Below are 23,933 nucleotides of genomic sequence, written 5' to 3' on the forward strand. Positions count from 1 at the left end.
ATAGTCATTTCTGGCAATACCCTAATGCTCCTTTCCATCTTGGAACTGAACCCTCTCTTCTACTAATAAAAAATATGTACGCAAAATCATCTGGCAGATGTGACTGAATCTGGTAATGCATGATAACAAGAATAGCTAGCATTGATATAGTGCTTTATGATTTGCAAAGTAATCATACCCAATTTGAGCTTCACAACAACCTTGCCAGGTAGGGGCTGTGTTGTTGTTATTGTTGAGTTCTTTCCATTGTATTCGACTCTCTGTGACTCCATTTGGAGTTTTCTTGGCAGAAATACTGGGGTGGTTTGCCATTTCCTTCTCCAGCTCATTTTATACATGAGGAAACTGAGGCAAACAGGTGTAAGTGACTTGCGCAGGGTCACACAGCTAATAAGTGTTTGAGCCTGGATTTGAACTCAGGTCTTTCTAACTCCAGGGTCAGTGCTGTGTCCATTGCACCACTCAGCTGCCCCAAAGTCAGTGCTATAATCATCCTCATTTAACAGATGAGGAAACTGAGGTTAAATGACTTGCTCAGGGTCATACTGATAATAAGATATTGTGAGGCAGAATTTGAGCTCAAGTCCTTCTGACTTCAGGTCCATTAGGCCACAGCTGCCTCACGTATACTACGCTGACAACATTCAGCCCTACTAGTTATTCAGCTCTCTGCCAACAGGGAGACAAGTTTCATCATCTTTGTTCCAGGACCATTATTACTTTTTTTTCAGTTGGGACTTTGGCTTTCTCTTTGTAACTTTTCCCATTTACATTGATGCAGAAACTGTATGATGCTCTAAACTTATTTCACTTTTGCATCATGATATTTGTAGAAACCATCCAATACTTTTTAGATCCTCACATTTAAAAGTCAGTACAGAGGAAGGAGGATCTGCGGAACAAATTCCCCCTATACAATAGTGACCTGGCTAGAACATATTCCACATGGTGTACTAAGCCGTTAGTCACAGAGAGAATTTTGGAGCTAGAAAAGGCTTTAAACCTTATTTAGTCCAAACTTCTGTTTTTACAGATGAGGAAGCTTCTACGCAGAGAGACGGAGACTTTCCTGAGGTCACCCTGCTAATTAATGGCACAGCTGAGGTTTGATTAGCCTTGGGCTTCTATGTCTAAGACCAGAGTTCTTTTCAAAACAGGGTAATACTAACAGACCAACTCAATCTGAACTCTATTTCTAGAAATCTCTGCCTCATTCAGGTGGATATATCATCAACTTTGTGAAAAAGCCCCCCAACATAAAATACAAATATCAAAAGTAGAAAAAAGATGATAATAGCTTATTAACACAAATTAACATGACTTGAATTAGAGGAAGAAGAACCATGTTTAGACTCCCTTTTCAACAAGAAAACCTAGAGATAGAATACAAAATTAATGTGGTGCCCCTTTGTAAAAGAGGGTAATTCCATTTTGATCACAGAAATAATAACACTCATCTAGATAAAGTCAGGGAAACTACATTTATACAAAGCTTCAGAAGCTAGTTGATGGGTACGTAAGGCAGGCAAAGAGATGCCCTGTGTTTTTCCACAAAAAAAAAAGTCACCTCCAAGGTAGTCTGCAATGACGGAGATGGGCAAAATCTTGGAGTTAGGTAGAAATGTATTTAAAGCCTGCCTATGAAATTCCTAGTCATTTAGTCAAGTGCCTCTAAACATCGCTTGAAGATTATTGGTAACAGGTGCGACTTTGATAAAATCGATCAATCAACATTTGCAAAGCAGCTCTGATCTGTCCATCGCTGTAAGAGGATCTGAAAACACAAAGACAAAAGCGAAAATGGTCCCTGCCCTCAAGGAGAAGACATTTTCTTGGTGGAGCCAAGGCAAACCTGTATACAAAACAGAAAGTGATATGGGGCAGGGGAGGGAAAGTAATTAGGAATTATGCAATTGGAATCAAACTAGGGATTGAAGGGGATCAGGAAAAACAATGCAGAAGTAAGCATTGTACTCAGTCTTAAAAGAAAGGGGGGCATCTAAGGGGAGGAGGAAAGATAAGTGAAATCGACCACGAAGACCTTGTAATATCTTTAACTGTTCAAAAAGAGTTCTAAGAGTCCATTTATAACGATTGGCTATCATATCTAAGGGAAAGAATTGCATGTTAGCACCATAGAGTAAAAAGAAGCAACATCTTCTGGGTGCTTTCCATCAAGTCATTAAAGGTTGGATCAGATAGAAATAACAGATTTGGAATCAGAAGACATCAGTTCAAATTCCAGCTCTGGAATGATGAAGCAAATACCTTAACTGCTCTGAGTTTTAATCTTTTTGCTAATAATACTGCTATCCTAGGTCTGTCATTAACTTGATGCGTGATCTCGGGTAAATCCCTTTATCTCTCTGGGTCTAAATTTCTTCATGTGTTTCAATAGAAGCAAGAGCTAATTTGCTGTGGGGAACAGAAGGATATGCCTGCCTTAGAGTAAAGAAGATCTGAGTTCAAATCACACTTAGGACAAATATGGTCTTCGTGATAACTGGGAAAGTAATTTAACTTCTCAGTGAGTGACCCAAGATACTCTCTATGTCTATAAGCACAGGTGCAACCAAAGCTCCTTTCTGCCCTTAAAAAAAATCAATGAGTCAAAAGGAGAATAATTTTGATTTTTATCCTTGCAAATCTGAAATATTTAACAGTAATGTGTACCAATTATACACAGAACAGAGAGGTTGTGGGGAAGACATTGATGAGGTTTTTCATTAAGCCAGAGTTTAGAATTCAGAAAGGTTAAGCAAAGCCGAATAGATTTACAATGATTATTATTTTAGAACATGGAATGTACCACCTAGTAAGGAGGGAGCATGACCTAAACGAAAATAAAGGTCATCTCCATCAAAGATCTCCATACTGATATGCTATTAAAAAATAAAACCAGCTTAATATAACAATCTATGGAACAAACCTTCCCCTCACCTTTTTAAAGAAATTTGGAAATTAACATACTATCCCAGCCATTCTTTAATATGTTCCATGTCCTATTTCCAGACCATATTTTGGAGAGGAAACATGCTAATGAGGAGACCTAGTTTACCATAATATAATTGGAAAATGCATGTCACCATTAAAATATTTAGAAATGTAGTCAAATCATAACCTTTTATGCAAACTACATGATGGAGCCCTGGAAGTCGGTGGCGTGCCTGGAGGCACACGGACTCTAATTCAAGCCATAAGTGCAATTAAAATGGAAAGAAAATCATTAAAGCACATCTCGGTGTGGTTTTCTGTGTGTATCTGTTGGCATCTGCTGACATATGCAAAAAAGGTATCTGAATGTGCCTAGGATTTAATTTGCCATCAATTTTCATTCCTGTTTGAAAGAATCACTGGTTGACAAATACCAACCCAATTTCCATAACTCCAGTGTGCCATCCCTGAGGGTAAAATAATCATCACTAAATACTGAAATCTACTGGGGAAGCAAAGGTTTTTTTAATCGTATTTTTCATGAAGAGTTCTCATTTATAAAGAGTTATATAGCAGCTTAATTACAAGTGATAACAGAACTCATACTGGAAAATTTTCTCACCATGATCAAAAATTAATATGGGGTCTCATTATCAGGCAAGGCGGCAGAAGTATGTTTAATGAATTAGTTTCTACTAGTCAGCAAGCAGTTAATTGTTTAACCTTTGAATTTACTGGTGACACTGTGTTAGTTACTATACCTGGGTTCTTGATACAGAGTAGCCCAAGGAAGAGCAGTCCATTTATTCCTTCCAAGTATGGTATTTGGCATTCCTTCTAATTTGAAAACAGGATACTCCCTCTAAACCAGGAGGGAGCTTGGTAAAAATTTGGAGGGAGGAAGGTAAGCCCTCTTCCACTTCCTGAAGCAGATAATAACAATAATAACATTATTGCTGTTGTTGTTGTTGTTATTTTGTTACTCGTTCTGAGGTGGGGCCCAAGCTAGACGGCATCTCAGAGCACTACAAAGATGGGAAGAGTATTTATCTTTTATCTAGAAAGATAAAATGTAGGCAGCCCTTCTTAAAGCAGTGTCTGGCACATGGCATGAGCTTTAAAAATGTGTCTTAAATAGAACTGGACTGCAAGGCAGAAGAATGGAAAAGGAATGAGTTCCGAAGTCAGAGATCCTGGGTTCATATTCTACCCTCAAATGTTTACTCCTCTGATGATCTTGGGTGAGGCAGCTGGCTTCTTTTGGCTTCAGATTCTTCACGTGGGACATGAGGAAGTTGGATTAAGTGGATTCTGATATCCCTTACTAGGTCTATGTCTCTGAAGAAATGAATTCCTTTTTCTTAATACACATAATTCAGTCCTGAAAAAGACTGCATTCTGGATCCTCCAACTTCACATAAGACTTAAACTCTTGTGTGACTGAAGGGATGATCTCTTAGGTGTGAAAGGTGTGCAGTACCTTCCTTTACTTTATTACTTTATTATTTACTTTATCATTGCTATATTATTATGTTTTTGTTGTTTTTCCCTCATAACAGGAAGAGTCAGAGAGAACTTTTTGGTTTGGAAACTGGAGGGTGTATACTATGGATAGAGCTATGAACATGAGCAATGTAAATGAGGGAAGAAGGAGTAGGGACAAGGTGGCAGTTATGACAAATATTCCTTCGTCTGTGTCCCTAAGAAAAATACATTATTAGAAGAACAGACCCAAATCATTCGTGCATGAAACAACAAATGCACTCTAAGAAATGGCACCCTCTCTCCCAACATATGCCATTTGTGTGTGCCATGCCAACAAATGCCTCTCTTGAAGTACACAGTCCCCCTCACCACCACCACCCTTTTGTACATTAAATTCCAAACTAGCTAACGCCCAGTAACGGTCAGAATCGTGCAGGTCATAAAGTACAGAAAATATTATTATGCTATTAGAACCACACCTCAGAATGCCTGCAACAGATCAAACAGCCCAGGGATGTGACTTAGAACGAAAACTCCTTGAGACCAAATTCTGCCTCATGTTTGCCTCTGTATCCTCAATGCCTGCGACACACTCTTGGTGTTTCATAGACTTACATTAGAAACAATCTCAGATGTCATCTAGTCCAATCTTCTCATTTTACAGATCAGGAAAATGAGACCCAGACAGGTAAAGGATTTTTCTAAGATCAAAGAGTTAAAGGGAGGCAGACATGGAATTCTAACCCAAGACATCTTACTTCCAATCCAGGGCTCCTTTCACTGTACTATGTAATCATCAGATCAGGAAGGGCATGGGTATTATATGCCAATTTAAACACATGCTGTCTCCCTCATTAGAATGCAAGTTCCTCGAAGGTAAGAACTATTGTTGTTTTTTCTTTGTATTTCTGGCACTTAGCGCAATGCCCAACACAGAGTTAAAACTTAATAGATATTTGTGGATTGATTGACTTCAAATTGTCAGACGTTACTCAGTTCTTGAATACATTCCAAAAAAGGAAAACATGGCAACAGACAAATCTCCACCGATAATACCGAACATTTCAGTCATTACATTGATGAGTGACTACTGACTCCCAGCTGAGGCGTCTGACAAATGGCACTAGTGCTAATGGTGAAGATGTCTTGAAAGAAGTGATTAAGGTCAATCAAGGAGAATTGTGGAAAGGGAGTAAAAGGAATAAAGGGTGGAGGTTTTTGGAAGCTAGTAAAACCTTTACCGAAAGTGCTAAATATTCAATTTCTCACTGTCTCTACAGTGACAATAATTAGTGAAAAGGGTGAGGTGGCCAAATGTCTGCAAATGGTGGAGCAGGATCTCCATGAATGGCAAAAGCCTACTCCTTTCCCCTTTTACCTGGGTTTTCTGAGATAGAAGAGAATTCTAGTCAGCCTTCTCTATTCTGCTCCATTCAGGGGCTTTGAAAGTTAAGATGAGCTCCAGCCTTCCTGCTCACTCATGATGATTTCAGATTTTAAGGGGAAGGGCAGTCACTCCTCACAAAAAAAAAAAAATCTAGATCTTCAAATGACTCGAATATGTTGCCAGGGTATGTGTATTTTCGCTTTAGAGATTTTAATTGGTGACTTCCTACTACTTCTCTGACCTTGGACCAGTCGCTCATTCTCTCAGTTTTAATTTCTCATTTGCCAAATGAGGGGGTTGGACCTTGATAGTCCACTCTAAATTTATGATCCTGTGACTGAAATCCCTTAAACGTCTGAATATCTAATCCTAGGAATATGTGAAAAGATATTACATGTGCTACAGGGTGATTACAAAAGCCATTTGTAAACCTTAAAGTGCTATAGAATTGAGTATTGTTATTGTTATTATTATGGAATATTAAGAGTGGGCATGCTATGAATATTATAACAACATTTTATCCTTTTTTTTCCTTTCAGTGTAATTATACATATAAATCAGTCAGTCCACTGGGACCATCCTTTATTTGGATTCCATGTGCAGAGGACTGCATGGGATTTTGAGTCTAACAAATGTGGCAAATCAGTGAATTTTGAAATCATAAACACATATATCCATGTATACACACATACAAATATCCATTTGGGATGAAATGTCCATGCCACAGAGAAGGAGACAATGTTATTCCATTTAATTGCCTAGTGACCCTGGACAAACGTCTTAGCTTCTTATCTTCAGTTTCCTCACCTAGAAAACCGGGGTCACAATGCCTGCTCTACAGAATTGTTGTGAGGATTGAAGGAGATACTGTATGTAAAGCACTTGGCAAACCTTAAAGGGCTTTTTGACTGTTAGATATTGTCATCATAAATTGGAGAACAGGCAATGTTGCAATGGGGGTTTGTGACTTTACAGTTGGATTTGGTTATAAAGCATTTAAAGATGCTATATAGAGGAGGGATAGAAAGAGAAATGGAATTGTTTGTGAATAATTATAGTTACAAGTTGTTATCTGCATTTTTGGAATGTCTAACATCTCTCTCTCTCTCTCTCTCTCTCTCTCTCTCTCTCTCTGTCTCTCTCTCTTCCTCAGCAATTGGGGTCAAGTGACTTGCCCAGGGTCATTCAGCTAGTAAGTGTCTGAGGCTGGATTTGAACTCTGGTCTTCCTGACTCCAAGGCCTGTGATCTATCCACTGCACCACCTAGCTGCCCCTAGTATAGATGGATATCTAAGGAACATCTATCTAGAGGCAGGCATATATGTTTAATGTTAACGGAGTCCAAGAATCAAATTAATGATAGGTAAAATGTTATTACAGCAGGTAATTAGTTCCATAAGAATGTGAAAGAACAGAAATAACAACGTACTTGGAAAGAATTTGGCTAAGGCTCCATCACTTATCCAAACATTGCAGCTCCATCACTTCATGTTCATGAGGCCTCAGCTAAACAAGGTGTCCCAACTGTCTTTAGTAAAGTTTTAAAAAGCTTAAAATTTAAAAAAGACGTGGGAACATGATGCATGGTTAACATTTTTACCTCAGGTTTTCCATCAATAAGACGAGAGTACGGCAGCACAAAATAATGGACCCAGAGCCAGAGACTTGACTTCAAGGCACACCTCAGATGCATGACCCCAGGGAAATCACTTAACCTCTCTAGACAACTGAGACTAAAGTTACAAAGCAGAGGGTACAGATTGTCATTGATAGATGTCATTTCTTCCCTTAAATTTCTTAAATCAGTGAAGTCATAAGTCTATACTACATATACACACACATACATACACACACACACACGCACACACACCCCTCAAGAATGATATTTGCCTCGCCTGTCTTACAGAATTGTTGTGCAGACTGAACAAGTAATGCATTTAAAGCATTTCATAAATGCCCCATAAACATTAGCATTTTACTCTTTTAACCTAGGGCAAGCCACTTAACCTGGTAGTGCCCCAGGCAATTCTCAAAGACTACGTTCTGCAGGAGTTGACAAAATGCATCCATGAGGTGAGAGAATTCCCACTCTGGGAGTTTCTAAGATGGGAGGAATCACAGGACAGCTGGGACCAGTGATGAATGAATGAATGAATGGAGCCCAGCCAGACAATTCCACTGTAGGATTTCATCACTTCATAGAAGTATTTGGTTATGAAGCATAAAATGCTATTATAAAATGAGATTGATGAGTGTAACATTACGTGGGGCTTCCCTCCACTGACAACTTCAATGATTTTTTTTTTTTGGCCTATGCCTTTGCTTTGGGAGGTATCATTTTCCATATGGAAGGTACATTATACTTTTGAGGGATAATGATTTCATTAAATCCTATCACCTTCCCAGCAAGTTAACTTTGAATTTGAGGATATAAAAGTCACTTCACATTGAGTAGATGAAGCTTGTCTGATCAGTCAAGTTGAACGTGGACTCAAGGGGAATATTCTCTGCTTGATGTATGAGCGCGACACTTATTAGCATCCATGGGAATAATAGTCACGCATCAAGTCAAGGAAATAGGCCTCTAGCATTATCTCACCTCCAGCTGTAGCTCTTTCATGGAAGGGTGCAAATTCTCGCCAGTCACCTTCATGGAGCACTTAAGGGGATCCACAGTGAAGAGGAAGGTATGGTTCCCATTGGGAATTTTGCCCAAAGTTTGAAATCTAAGGTTTGATTTATTTGGGGAGTACTTTTGATTCGTGCACATAGCGTCAATATGCTTTCAGAAGCTGGAATGCAGATTTGCCCATTCCGACTTCTTGATCTGACCAACAGATTCCCAAGATGCATAGCTGTGGTTGGGTCACTTGAGTCCAGGAGGCCTGAGTTTCCTGAGCATGGTGGGAAGAAAGGAATCAAGTCTGACTGTGGCACAGAGCGCATTTACAGCCTGTAAGTTTCCTGTTTTTCCAATACCCTCCATTTGCAAAAGGGCCAGACAAGCTTCCAAGATACACAGGCTGCTGAGTGATGAAGATAAGGCATTCAGAAAATACAGGGCCAAATTCTATTTTTTGTGTTTACTTTTTTCTTGCTTTTCTTTGTATCCCAAGTGTTAAGCACAGTGCCTGATTTACAGAAGGTGTTTAATAGATACTTAAAGGTTATCTCGGTGGTGCAGTGGATAGAGTGCCAGGACTGGAGTCTGGAAGACTCATCTTCCTGTGTTCAAATCTGGCCTCAGACACTCACGAGCTGCGTGACCCTGGGAAAGTCACTTAATCCTGTTTGCCTCAGTTTCCTCATCTGTAAAATGAGCTGGAGATGCAAATAGCACACTACTCCAGTATCTTTGCCAAGAAAGCCCCAAAAGGTTCAAGAAGAGTCAGACATGACTGAAAAACTACTGAACAACAACACTACATAAATAGTGGTATAAAGAGAGGACAAAGACTCTCTCTTTGTATGCTTAGAATTTAGTACAGTGCCTAAATACACACCTGTTGACTGGCTGACAAAGTGAGATGTTGTAACTGAAGGGAACACTAATGATAATTCACATAACATTTAAGGTTTAAAACATGCTTCATCTGATCCTCATAACAGCCTTGTGAGGCAGGTTCTGCTTTCATTCTCATTTCACAGTTGAGGAAATTGAGGCAAACAAAGGTTAAGTGACTTGCTCGGAGCCACACAGCTAGTAAATGTCTGAAGCAGGACTTGTACATGAGTCTTTTGAGCTCTGAGTCTGGTGCTCTATCCACTGAACTGCTCTGCAGTCTAGGGCAGGGACATATTGGATTTCAAGAATCAGAGGCGAGGCAAGAAAACATTCCAAACGGGGAGACACACTCTGTAATATCTTCCTCATGAATAATTTGTAACCAATACTCAAAGTATCCTGTCAAAATAGGCTGGCGACCACTGGAAAGATGGTCACCCAGTGCCATGGCCACAGGATTTGCAGAGAACCATAAAAGAAAACAATGGAAAAATCAACAAATGGTACCCAGGCTTCCTGTTCTAGAGCCAATTCAACTAAGCAGCCCCAGACCACAGACCTACCCTGGACCTGCAATTTTCCAAGGATTTTCCTTAGAGTAAAGACTAGCAATGTGAAATGGGGGGGTGGAGGGTGGGGAGAAGGAGGCAGAGAGCACAGAGTGAATCTTTTCATTTAAAATTCAAGAAAAAAAATAATTGCAGCCAAGAGCACCTTCTTTGTGGATGGCTATTTAATTTCACAGGAGTATAAGCAGAAATGAAGTATTGATTTGGATCAGCCCCTGGACACATTCTCTACATATGTACTTGATGAGATAGTTAACAGGGGGTTGTGTGTCTGTTTGTTTGTTTTCCCTAAAACAAAAAGAACTCTCTACTGCTCAGTGTTCCACACACATTCTGTAGGAAGAAACACACTGGCCACAGGCAGAGGCTCCACTCAGGTCACCCTGTGCAGGTTTTTAGAAGATGCTGTGGAATTCAGCCAACTCCATTAGGATATCAACCCCAATCCCAGTTATTTCCACTTTAAGAGACAACCATGGAGTTTTTAACAGCAGCCCTGGGCAGCACCAGAAGCAGATTATGAAAATCATTTTGCAGAAGCTAATACAAATATTTAACTTTAGCAAATTCTGCTCCCAAAAAGTCAAATAATTAAAGAACGGGATTAAGATCAACCCTGACAATTTCAATATTGGATTTTTCAATCCCAGCATTCAACTCTGGCATCAGAAAATAGGAGCCCAGTTGACACAGCCAACCAGGCTGATATTCACAAATATTTTAAAGAGATGTAAAAGCCTAATACATAAATATTGATCTAGTTGCAAATCACAGAAATTTCAATCACAGGATGGGTGATGCTTTGTGGTGGGTTGTGTCAGAAATTCCCCAGGGTCAGGCTATGTGCCAGGCTTGTCCTTCATAGATGTGTATCAATAGATTTGTGCTGAACACTGATCTGGGACGAGTTGACATATTTCAGTGACAACTCTTTGGAAGAGAGAGGCATAAAGCAGTCCAAAGGCAATAATTCAATGTAAATGAACAGGTTAAATCTGGGGAAGTGAGTCCCATTTAAAAATCAACAGGATGGATAATTAAAATATTTGACAGTACAGGATTCAGTCTTTAGGCAGTTACCTGATCCATACAGATCTTTTTCCAAGGGAATACTTTGTCCAGGAAAAAAAAAAGTGGAAGGATAAAATTCTGTGTTGTCTGCAAGTGAAGAGCACATTTAGTTATCCACGCCCATATGTGTGTTTAAATGTGAACAACGTGTTCCCAATCACATTCACACACACACACACACACACACACACACACACACACACACAGAGCTGATTGCTTTCTTTAGGAAATGAATCTTTCCTCTATTTCTGGAAGATTAAAATGAGATATGCTGTTTACAACAGCTGTATCTACTCATTACTGCAAAGCATGTCTTTGGCAGTTTATCTCAAGTTTGGGTAGAAGAAAAAGGTGAATAGCTTAAAATTAAAACCTACTTTTTCGTTGCTTCTTTGGGTTTGTCCTTATTTACTACACTTACTGAAGTTATCCAAATATCCTTTTTCATTCATTCTTTTGACATACAATAAGCTCATTGAGGACAGCGGCTTTTTTAACTTTTGTCTTTTATACCCAATGTCTAACACAGTGCCAGGCACATATATAAGTTCTTAATGAGTGCTTGCTGATTGAGTCAAAAAATGGGTATTGATTACCTGCTACTACAAGTAAATCAATGTCTTGGTCATTGCTTATTCAGAAGGCATTAAAATGCAGGCTCCCATTTTTGGGAGGGACAACTTTGTTCTATATATTTTCCCTGGTTTCCCACAGAATCTCAGAGTTGGAAATGACTTCAGAGGCAATCCAATGAACCCATACCTCAGTGAGAATCCCCTCTTTTCTTTCCAGTCCTGGAAAGAATGTTCTCTAGTTAGTCTGTATCCAGATATTGAAAGCAAAACGTGGCCATTTGGACTTGATCATGCATCTGATTTTATCAGTCTTCAGTCAAACTTTATAGCTGCCTCTACACAGACAGGATTATGTTATAACAATATGGTCCACTGGACTGTAGTACCTTTCCTTGCCAATAGCAGATATTTCACCAAATCAAAGGGGTGTCCAAGCTTCATTCCACCTTGTATTCCAATGTATATTCACCTGAGGCATATCATTTTGTCCATGATGGCACCTAGATATTTTTCAGTAATTTTTAACCAATAATTCTTAAAGTGAGTAGCTGAGTTTTTCTTCCTAAATACACCAACAGAAAAGCACTAACACTGAAGTTTGTTCATCTCCTAAACTTAAAAGGTTACATTTTGCTTCTGATATCCCAGATGTTAGCCTTCTCCTCCATCCCCACCTCATCATAAGCAAAATGACCTTGAGCTCCATTTTGCTATCTAATCGCTAATGAAATTCTTAGATCATCTGAGTTTTAGGGCCAGTCAGTTCAAAAATCACCAGTGTTTCCCTGTTGCATATAAAATCCTCATCCTGGCACTTAAAACCCTTTACAACCTGGCTATCACCTAATTTTTCCAACTCTGCTATATATAACAACTCATAGCCTTTTTCATGTTCTAGTCAAACCAGCCTTCAAGCTAGTATTCTCAGATAAGGTTTCATCTCTTCTGGGCCTTTGTTGAATCCAGACCCTGCCACCCCACCTTCCAACAGTGGACTATGCTCCCTCCTTACTTCCACACAGTAGCATCCCTAGTATCCTGACAGGTACAGTTCAAATGCTAGGGCCTTCACTTGGTGGATTATGTCCAATTTATCTTGTATATATCTTGTTTTTGCATAATTGTTTGCATGTTTTCTCCCTCATTACGAGCTCCTTGAGGGCAGGGACTATCTTTTGACCTTCTTTGTAACCCCTCATCTAGCACAGTGCCTGACACAGAGTAGGCACTTAACGAATGCTTGTTAGCTGTCATTGGAGCTCAAATGCCAACTGCTAGAGGAAGTCATTGCTGATGGCCAATGGTGTTACTGCTCTCTTCCTTTTAAATAGGAATAGTGCTGGGAACTGGCACTACAATTTCCTTTGCATAAGGAAGTCCCAAATGAGAAATATGCCTCTTCCAATGAGGGTTAGTACCTTCTCTTCGACTTGCCAGAGCAGTAAGAAGTCAAGTCTCTGCCCAAGGTCACACAGTATGTATCAGAAGTGGGATACAAACCCAGTTCTTCCTGGTTTCAAGGCCAGTTCTCCATCAGCTACCCTAGTGCTTCTAAAATGGACACATCACTTTTCATTAATTTATGTATATCTATCTTATATCCTTTTCCTCCTCTTCCCCTGAGCCAGTTTTTAAGTTTACTGAAGTCAGAGGCTGTTTGATTTTGCTCCTTCTATTCCCAGCACCTGGCACAGAGCTTTGTTCATAGTAGGTCCTTTTTTGTAAAGTTGTAACTATTCTTGTGGTATTGATGTCATATTTGATCCTTGATAAACTAATGGGCCAGCATCTAAAGAGAATGGCCTGGATATCACCGAACACCTCCTCAACCATTCCTAGAATGTGAAGGGGAGGCAGAGGACACTCTTTCTCATTCTATAAAGAAGAAAACAGAGACAAGATTTGCACAAGATCTTTTTCCCAGGACCCCGGACTGTGTCTCTATGGTGCCTGGACTCCAAAGCCATTGTTCTTTCAATGACACTTCAAAGCAGTCATTGAAGAAAGACTACTTCCTATGAGGCAACAAGGTGATTAGTGCACTAATAATGATTAAGAATATCCAGCCCCAAACTTGGATGGGAAAGCACCGTCTGAGGCATAGGAAAACTCCTCAATTAGCCACATCTGTGGGATCCCTCCTGCCCTTTAAAGAGCAGCAAATACCTTGAACAATTGTTATTCTCTGCTAACGAATATTTATGATGTCTTTTACCACCAACCAGGGTTTCATTTGGGTGTTACTCTTAGTTTACAACCCCCTTCATTGTTAGCCATGGAAGAGCAAAGTTACACGAAATGTTGTCTCTCCTTAGGGACTTGTTAGATGCTTCAAACGACATCTGGGGCACATCAGCTATGATTTTGAAATATATTTATTTTAAAGTCATGCAGCAAAATACTGCATAAATATATGCACACAGATACACATATGCACATCTATACATACACATATATACCTATATGTATTCACATATGTGTGTGTGTGTATACACATGTGTGAGGGGGTGTGTGGATGTAGGCAGCAGGGTGGTACATGGGATGGAGCCCTAGGCTTGGCGTCAGGAAGACCCACATTCAAATCTTGTTCAGCCACTTACTAGTTATGTGACCCTGAAAAGTCAACATACTTCTTTTTGGCTGCCTCAATTTCTTCAAATGTAAAATGGGGATAATAATAGCACCTACCTTTCAGGGTGTTTGTGAGGGTCAAATGAGATCATATTTGTAAAGTTCTCAGCACAGTGCCTGATATATAGAAGGTGATTAATAAATGTGTGTTGCCCTTCACATATAGTTATTGTATGTACTTAAAATTATCACATATTGTTATATATATTTATATGCATTCCATCTAAAACACACACATATATGCATGCACATGTATATATGTGTACATATGTGTATACACACATATTTCTTCTCAGTTGTTGAATTCCAGAGTCATTAACAACTGAACCATTCCAGGAGGCAGATGCCTATCTTAAACTCCTTGGCATGCTTCAAGATTAGGAAGAAAGAAAGAGATTACAAATCTACTCTATATATCACACTGGGCAAGGTAATAACTCTAGAGCAATTCCAGAAACAAAATGTCCTGAAACACTCCAATGAGTATTTGCTTATTGTATAAATATGGCATGGGATGAGGGCCAAAAATGCTGCCTCAAATTGCTAATCACTGCATATGCTGTTTAAAAGGTTTTCATTTTTTAATAGCACTCTGAATATGCAGAACGTAGGCACACGGAATGAGAGGTGATGGGAAGTGGTCTATAGATCAGTACTTGGAACTGTTTCTTCTCATCCAAAGCTACCTTCTCCAAAGGGCCTTTTCTGTTTCCCCCAGCTGTTGCTACTTCTCCTTATCTTCCCAAGCAAAATTACTTTGTATACATTTTGCATTTACCTACCTGCATAACCTAGTAGAATATAACCTTCTTGAGGGCAGGACTAGTTTTGATCTGTTCTTTGTATCCATAGCGCCTAGCACAGGGCTTGGAGTTTAGTAGGTGTTTAATAATAAGTGCTTATTTAATGCAATTGAACAGGCAGTCTCTACGTCTTCCTACCAGTGGGATTTGTGTAGAGGTACACCACAGTGGCAGGAGTTCATACTGCACCACTGATACTGGACAGATTTGAAACTCCAGGGCTCCAGAACTCATTTCTTTTTTTAAATTAATGATACTCTGCTTTTTATGTCCAAAACTTTTGACATCTGACCCTTGCCCAAGCTTGGATGTTTGGCATCAGAATATTACTCTAAGTGCACAGGTGTTCTCAGAATTAAAGTTTTCTTCTGTTTTCTCTCTTTCTTTTTTAATCGTGTTTTACTGATACCTTCTGTTTCATATCCAGTTCTTTCTTGATAAACCTCCACACTCATGCCTCTGAGCCCTTTCTTTTAATCAAGAAAAAGAGTTCAGTAAAAGTATACATGGTTTTTTAAATGCCTTTCTATAACTACTTTCACTGTACCTTTGAGATTAGTTACTGCCTGATTTCCTTCCATTTATTCTTTTCATTTATTAAATTAAATGTATAACAACTTAAAGCACCCTCTCTCACACATCTTCAGATGTGAGATGAATCTGCTTAATAAGGTTGCTCAGGAATCCCTGCTTGTTAACCCTTAGCCTTTCTTCACCTACTTGTTCTTCAAACTCATTAACTCCCTGGGACTAAATTCGTGAGAAGACCTAAAGCCATCTGGCCTAATCCTGACAAGACTTCAACATTCTTTAATGCTACAGTCAAATAGGTGTTTAAAATTGATACTAAACAGTCTGAAATCATTTAAAATGCCTTAAATAGCAGCTAACTCTCTCCTTCCATCCTGACAACCTGGACAAAAAAGGAAAAAAAAATGAGTGGTGATCAGTGTCTGAAAGTCAATGATCATGAGCTATACCAGACTGCTAAGAGCTGGTTGATAGGGTTAGGAGGGAAAAGGGGAGGGGAACAGCTGTAAATGAACATCTGGCTTCTAGCTGAAACTAGGAACCATTTGCTTACATGTTCTAGCCAAATGGACAGAGGAAATAGCAATTTATATCTCCATGACAGGAAATTTCTCTCCCTTCCTTACTGAGGATCATTAGTGAAAAGTCAGGAAAGAGGTCAAGGCTAATCATATGTGCCTTTACAAAAACTCACACAGCCACACTTAAAAACCCAAATATGGAGTAAGAGGGTTTGACACAGATCATGGCCCTTTTTCATTCCTTGTTTTAGTTGAGAAGTTCTCAGTCCTAGATAAAGGACTATACTTCCATACCCACAAAGACATAAATATAAATCACATGTGTCCATGAATCTACATACAAGTTATCAGAATTTCCCATAAACCCTGTATATGCTATAAATTGTTCTCTGCTTAGAGAGGCAATTTTCTTTCCAGAAATAAAGGGAGCTTTAGGCAAAAAGGTCCAATGCCCTCATTCCTAAATCAATAACTGACCAATAGCTCCCAAGAGCATCACTGGAGGTTCTCTCAAAGTACATGAGGGTGATGCCCTGCTTGTAACCCCAGGAAGAATCCCTCCACAAATTCAAAGCTAAAATCAAAAGCAGGCCCAACCAGCAAACTTAGAGGAAGCTCATTTCCCTGCATGGACCCACTTGAACACACTGCTATGAGCTTTCCAAAGCACGTGAAGGAGAATGCTATTACCCAAAGCCCAGCAGGCAGATTGAGACATCTAACTGATTGCTCCCCGAGCCAGATGCCATTTGCTGTTGGAAGTTCTTAACACAGACAAAAAAGAGACACAACTCAACAAGCATAACAGAACTGAACAAGGCTTCGGACGTGCTTTGCAAAATTGCTGATGAACCCAAAGTACAAATGAAGTAAGCCTAACTTTCCCAAGCCAAAAATTACCGTTCCCACCACCCTCCAAAAGAAGGTAACATCAGGAAATCATTAATCCAACTCGGAATCATCTCATGACCATGTCGTCGCAAAAGGCAAGCCGCTGATCCAAACGCATCTGGCTTACCTTGGCCATCTGTGCCTGTACGCCATTGGCCTTGAGAGATGCTACCGCTTTCTGTGCTGCAGCCGGACTGTCAAAATCTACAAAGCCATACCCTGTGGGAACACAAAAGCCATTGTTAGTGGGTGCTTTCAAGCCACCTCAAGCCAAACTCTCCTTGGGTAACAGCTAATGACATCCTGCTCTGTTGTCATCTGTGCATGTGTCTGGGCTGGTGGAAAACCAGTGCAGGACAAAAATGCTCTGTCATCAACAGTCCTTCTCCTTCCCAATCATTGCAAGTACCTGCTTCAGGAAAGCCATTTCAGAGGTTTTAGACAGAAAGAAAATCATCTCTCATTTCCAGAGTTTGCTCCCTTTGGCCTGGGATTTTTCAGCAGATTGAGTTCCTAAATGAGCTAGCTCGTCTACTTTAATTTCAATAATAAGCCAGAAAATTACTTGACCTTGCCAGAATCCCTTCAGCCCTCTCCCTCAGCCTTCACAACATCTGCTTTGTTAAGAAGGCCAGCTTATTCACTTCAATTCAGGGGGAAAAAAAATAATGTTAAATGCATTCTATATGCCAGGCATTGGAAATACAAAGACAAACTGAAATAGTCTGTGTTATTCCAGGGAAAAACAACGTGTGTAAAGATAACAATGGTTAGCCTAGAGTCTGTGATTTCATTGGTATAGGGAATTCCCAGGTAAGGAAACTCTCTACCAATACAGATGGCACCTTCTCTGAAACTCATAATCTTAGAGACTTGTCTTCATATTAAGTGACTCAAGAGTAATATAGGCATTATGTGTCAGAGGTGGGTCTTCCTGGCTTTGATTCTAGCTCTCAGCTACCCTATACTGACTTGCAATACACAGACAAGGAAATACTAATTATATGCAAAGTCAATGCATAGTAATGTTGGTGAAGAGAGTATTGACCCCTACACAGATCTAACTTGCAATACACAGACAAGGAAACACTAACTATATGCAAAGTCAATGCATAGTAACGTTAGTGAAAAGAGTATTGACATCTACGCAGATCTAGAAGTGCCTCAGGAAGAAGGTATGCCTTGAGGGGAGCTTTGAAGGGTGCTAGCAATTCCAGGAGGCAGGGGTGAGGAAGGAGGGTATTCTATGCAGGGGAGACAACCTGGGCAAAGGCGTGGAGATTGGGAATGAGATATTTTACGCAAGGAAAAGCAAGAAGACCAGTTGGACTGGAATGTGACAGGAAGAACGGCAAATGAGGCTGGAGACATTACTAAGGTCTTTAAATGACAAGAAGAAAAATTTGTTCTTTTACTCTAGAGGCAAGGGGGAGTCATGATAGCTTCTAGAACAAGGTAGGAAGCCAGGTTAGGGAGATGCATGAACCCAGCCAGAACAATGCTCAGGAGCCCACGGCCATGACTATCAGAGGAAAACCCTTAGTGCTGTGAGCACCACCATGTTGATGTCACACAAGACATCTGTGTCTCTGCCCCATCAAGTGCCATCTAATTAGGACTGGTTAACAAGTGAAATCATTAGACCATCATTTTCCCCCCTGATTCATGTCCATCATTTTTCTGCTAGTGTGCTGTCTGAGGCATGGAGATTCTCCTGTTGTCCCTCCATGGGCACATGCCCATGCATACATACAACACACACACACATACACACAACACACACATACACATATGCAAGCACGAACACACACACACACACACACACACACACACACACACACACACACACCCCTCTAAGAACTAGTCAGTCCCATAGAGTCTGAGCATATATTTACAGTGACAATCATGCTCATCTACATTTCAAGTCCCAGGCCCAGGCTGAGCCTAAAGGAATCTTAACAGCCAAGACAATTGCAAAAGGAAAACCCCACAGGGATTCTACTCCTGCAGCATCACGGAAAACAACCTTCATCAACCACCCCTTTCTTCTGTCAGTAAATACTTTCCTCCTCCGTTCTATCCCTCTTCTCATTTGGCACATGCATATCTAGCGCTAGAAGCAATTTCAATAGCTGTGTGTTGTGACTCCTCCCTACCCTACTCCCCCCCCAAAAAATAACCATGGAAAAGTGCAAAGGAATTCAATTACCAAGTTGTTTCTCTTAATTAACTTCTTAATTTTCTCCCTTTGGATCCTTTCTCCTTTTATTCCTTCCCTCCTAGTATGTTATTCCAAAATGGATTTCTTACACAGCAGTGGGCTGTAAAATACTCTCTGAAATGGCTCTGGAAAAGTGGTGAAGTTTGTGTTTGAGCTCAAGAAGACGGACTGCCCTTTGAGGAATGCTGGGAATATATCCTCTTACTCCAGCGGGGAGCGCTCAGCAACATCAAGGGTAAGAAGAAAAGGAAGATTGGCCTGAATGGGCACAGGGGGACAAACAGAGGAGCCTGTTCTAGGGAAAACGTACCACATGCTACTTCTGGTAACTTCTAAAGTCAGGTGGGCAGAAAGGAATCCCAGAAAATTCATTATTGTTTTGTGAGAAAGGAATGGAGTAAAACTAGGTGGCACAGCGGATAGAGCAGCAGGCCTGGAGACTGGAAGATTTGAGTTCAAATCTGGCCTCAGACACTTACTAGTGGGGTGACACTGGGCAAGTTGCTCAACCCTGTTCGCCTCAGTTTCCTTATCTGTAAAATAAGCTGAAGGGGGAAACGGCAAACCACTCCAGTATCTCTGCCAAGAAAATACCAAGTGGGGTCACAAAAAGTGAAACAGGACTGAAATGATTGAGCAGCAAAAACAAAACAACCACAAAAACAATTCCAGGGGCGGGCTTTATAAGGATCAGAGACTGGAAGCCTGAAGGGACCTCAGCAATCAGCCAGTCTAACCTTTCATTTTATAAATGGGAAAACCGAGTCCCAAAGTGGCTAAATTAAGTGCCCGATGTTACAGGGCTAGTCAGTATTAAGGAAGGATTTGAATACAGGTTTTGCTGAATACAGGTCTCCCATTCTAAGAACTATGTGATACTGCCTAGCTCAATTAGCATCTAATTATGACTTTTAGTCTATCAATTCCAGTTATACTATTGAGGTGAGGCTTGGGCAAATGATGTTTCACTTCAATGCGACTCAGTTTCCTCATCTGTTAAATAAAGTCAAAGTTGCTGCCATTACCTCAGGAGTATTTCTATATGGATTAAACTTTTCAACCTGGCCCCCAAAAAGCATTCCAATTGCATTATGCATGGGTCCCCTTCCCTCATGTCACAGTTCAACCAAACTGGCAAGTAAGTAGTATAGTACATAGAGCACTGGGTCTGGAGACTTCTTGAGTTCAAATCTGGCCTCAGCCGTTTACCAGCTGTGTCCTTGGGGAAGTCACTTAATCTCTGTCTTCCTCAACTATGAAATGGGGATAAAAGAGCCCCTGTCTCACAGGGTTGTCCTGAAGATCAAATGAGATCATATTTGTAAAGTACTTAGCATGGTTCCTGGCCCATAGTAGGCACTTAAAAATGCTCATTTCCTTCTTTCCTTCTCTTTCTCACACATAGCATCTCCCAACTCTGTGCACTGGTACTGGTCATCTCCCTGGAATGTCTTCCCTTTTAACCACTGCCTCATAAAATGCTACTCCCCTCCATATTTACTCTGCATGTTTTTCTCTCTATATATATATTCTGTTCTCCTTCCCCAACCCCCAAAAGACTATAGACTCCAGGGGAGTAGGACAGAATTCACTTTCTTTTTCATCTCCGGAACATAGTAGAGGCCAAATGCTGATTGGTTGATAATTGATTGACACGTTAGCATAGGTAGAACAGTAGTATATAAAGGTTTCAAGTGCTAGCACCAGGGCCCTCCAGGCAGGGGCTTTCTTTCCTGGACACTTTACAGAACTGTCTGCCTTTCCTCCAATTCAGGTTTCTCCCTCTGGCTCTTTTCCTTTCCTTCCACCCCCACATGGTACACAGGATATTACAAAATCTCTACACTGATCTCCAGGGCTGAAATCCAATCCAAACAGAACAAATCCACCATGAGGACCTTCCATTCCCCAAGCTTTCTTAACATCCCAGAAGCAGGAGGAGAATTATGGGATGCCCCACAGTCAATAAGAGAGGAAATTATTTTTTTTTAATTTTTTAAAGTCACAGCATAGCATGGGCCATGTGGGAGACATGACACAAAGCCACTTATATACAATGCTCATTTTCCATATTTATGCTTTATAGACAGTGGGGACCTCAAGAGCCCACCAGGAAATGTGTAAAGAAAAGTGAAATCATTGGATGTAAACTATGCCATAGAGCTGAGGGTCCTTCGTAAATATTTACCGTGGAAAATTCAAATAGGAAGGCTCAGTTCATGTGCAATCCTTTAAATACTTCACCTCTAGAAATAAAAAACACATTCTCCAGTTGCTCAAGACAGCATGCACTACATTATAACCAGACGGAAAAAAAAGAAAATCCTTAGCTTCCCCCAGAGAATATTTATCCTTTCATAAAGAAATAAAGCCACTTGCTGCTGTTCACTCCACGTTGTGCATTTCCTTTCTGCCAACAATGGAATTTGGATGAATGAGGACCCATGTCTCTGAATTGCTGAGGGAGGGCTTAGCAGAGTCCCCTCCACTAGGAGGGTTTTCTCGCTCAGGACTGAAAGGACCCACCATCGAGCATGAACAAGATGCTGACTTTCTCCTGCCACCACCTAAAAGGCTGGGGGGCCTCTTGGTCTCAGTTTCTCAATTACATAATTAAACTTGGCAGCAGGTTCAAATGAATTAAAACTGAATGTCACTGTTTTGTCAGCACCCCCCGGTCCTTGTTTTTTCTCTTCCTTGTCGGGAGAAGGCCAGCTGAACAGCAATTAGCGAGAAACAGAGCAGTGAAAAAGAACCAGCTCGGTGCTAATTAGGTCACTTGCCAAATGTATTCATTCCATTGGCAGATTTAATCAATGTTTTCCTAAAATGCTTTAAATCTTGTATGCCAATTTAAAGTTTTGCTATTATTACAGCTTTAAACACAGATGGGAAGCTGAGTGATTCGCAGGGCTGTTTGCCTAAAAAAAAAAAATACAAATAAAGAGAAAGGCATTTGTAAATGGCAATGAACCCTCTTTGCACACAGTTAATGCCAAGAGGATTGTGTGTATGTTTTCCCCCTCCAGGGAACTAATAGGTGGCAGATATGCTGTCTCGTTGACCACTCAGTTCACACTACAACAATGCAGGCAGTTTGCCTTACAGAAAACATGAACATGGGTGTGTTTGTGGGCTCCAGCACCTTCATTAGCTGCAGTATCCACATCCCTTTGGTGGACCAGGTTCTCAGTCTTATAATCAGTCTCCACCTCGCTGCCTTTCCTTTTGCTCACCCTGCTCTCCAAAATGTATGTCACCAGTAGTCAGCTCTTGCCAATTCCTCTTTCCCCATAAATCTCCAATTCACATCCTTCTCCTTGCATTCATAGGGAAAAGGGAGCTAGGCAGTGGATAGAGGGCTGACATGGGCTCATGAGAGCATGACTTCAAATATCGACTCTCTGTAGAGGCAAGTCACTTAGGCTTGCTAAGGCTCCGTCTCCTTCTCTGTACACAGGGGATACTAACAGCACCTACCTGCCAGGGTCATTGTGAGGATCCAGTGAGACTATCTATGTAAAGCCCTGAAAGTATCTTAAAACTCTATCTATGTTACTGTGGTTGTTGTTATCATTGCTATTATTATCTCTAACATATTTCAGGTGCTGGCCTGAAGTACAGCAATAGCCTCAGAATTACAGTAAATTCTCCATTTTCTCCTCTCTCAAATCTGTCCTCCATATAACTGCCAAACTGATTTACCAAAACAAACAAACAAAAAAAAAGCAAAACAAAACAAAAAGATTTCCCCCACGGCTATGCCTCTACTCAAAAATCTTCAACATCTTCCTGTTGCTTCTAAGATAAAATAGCAATTCGTTAGCCTGGCATCTAAAGCTCTCTGTGGCTCCCACCTATTGTACCTTTCAAGCCTTATTATCTCAATCCTTTACACAAGCTCTGTGACACTTACAGTGTCCCCATAGATGACATTCAATCATTTGCCTTTGTGCATTTTTGTAGGTCATTCCGGAATGCCTTCCTTGTTCCCCTCTGCCTCTTAGACTCGGTGGCTTTCTCTAAAATTCAGCTCAGGTAACCACCTCCTAAATGAGACCTTGCCCAACTCCCCTGTTGTCAGTGTTACCTCTGCCTTGAACTTACCCTGTATTACTCCCTTATTTACCTGTTCAGTATACCTGAGGCAATCCCCCATTACCAGGTAAGTTCCTCAAGGAAAGGTTTTTTGCTTGTTTTATGTCTTTGACTTCATGGTACCTGGAGAGAGTCTTCCACATAGCATTTATTTGATAGCTATTGGTTGAATTAAATATGATTAGCAGCTTAGGGGGCTAACATGCAAATTTCCTGAAGGCGGGTACCGTTTTTTTCGGTTCCGTGTGCCTGGCACTTTATCCAATATGCTTTGAATGCAATAGGCACTGAATACACATGTAAAGAACTGCCTAGCACTTCTTTAAAATGCACATGTAAGGTATCAAGAAGGCAATATTATAACTGTTCCTCTATTTGGAAAAAAAAATCAAAATGGCCAGCTCCCCTTCAGTAGATTTTAAATGCGCAAATGCTCAAGACAGAGCCCACCAGAAACACTGGCCTCTCCCATTAAGATTGTGAAAAATCAAGTGAGTAATATTCTTCCTCTCCAGAACTAGTTTCTCTGATCTGTCTCAAATCTCAGCAGAGTTGGCCTGCTCTAGAACACAACTTATTTCAGAGGCTGTACAACTGTGAGTCAAATGTGGTTTCTGAAGAGAATGAGTGAACCTTGTCCAGAACTTACACATCTCAGCTCCAAACCTCAAATTAAACAGCCCGAGAAGGTTAGGAAATACCCTTGTATT

The 23,933-nt window shown here is 40.5% G+C and overlaps 1 protein-coding gene across 9 annotated transcripts in view; it reads right to left on the reverse strand.

Annotated features, from left to right (window-relative positions):
- RBMS3 (RNA binding motif single stranded interacting protein 3) overlaps nt 1-23,933 on the reverse strand; it is a 1,402,476-nt gene that overhangs the window by 417,202 nt on the left and 961,341 nt on the right. For all 9 annotated transcript variants that reach the window (XM_078151263.1, XM_078151264.1, XM_078151268.1 and 6 more), the window contains one exon: nt 17,032-17,123. In XM_078151263.1, the coding sequence (XP_078007389.1) occupies nt 17,032-17,123 (92 nt within the window). The remainder of the gene's footprint in view (nt 1-17,031; nt 17,124-23,933) is intronic.

Source organism: Phascolarctos cinereus, unplaced genomic scaffold (assembly GCF_003287225.1).
Source record: "Phascolarctos cinereus isolate Bilbo 61053 unplaced genomic scaffold, phaCin_HiC Scaffold_1;HRSCAF=81, whole genome shotgun sequence".
Lineage (NCBI taxonomy): Eukaryota > Metazoa > Chordata > Mammalia > Diprotodontia > Phascolarctidae > Phascolarctos > Phascolarctos cinereus.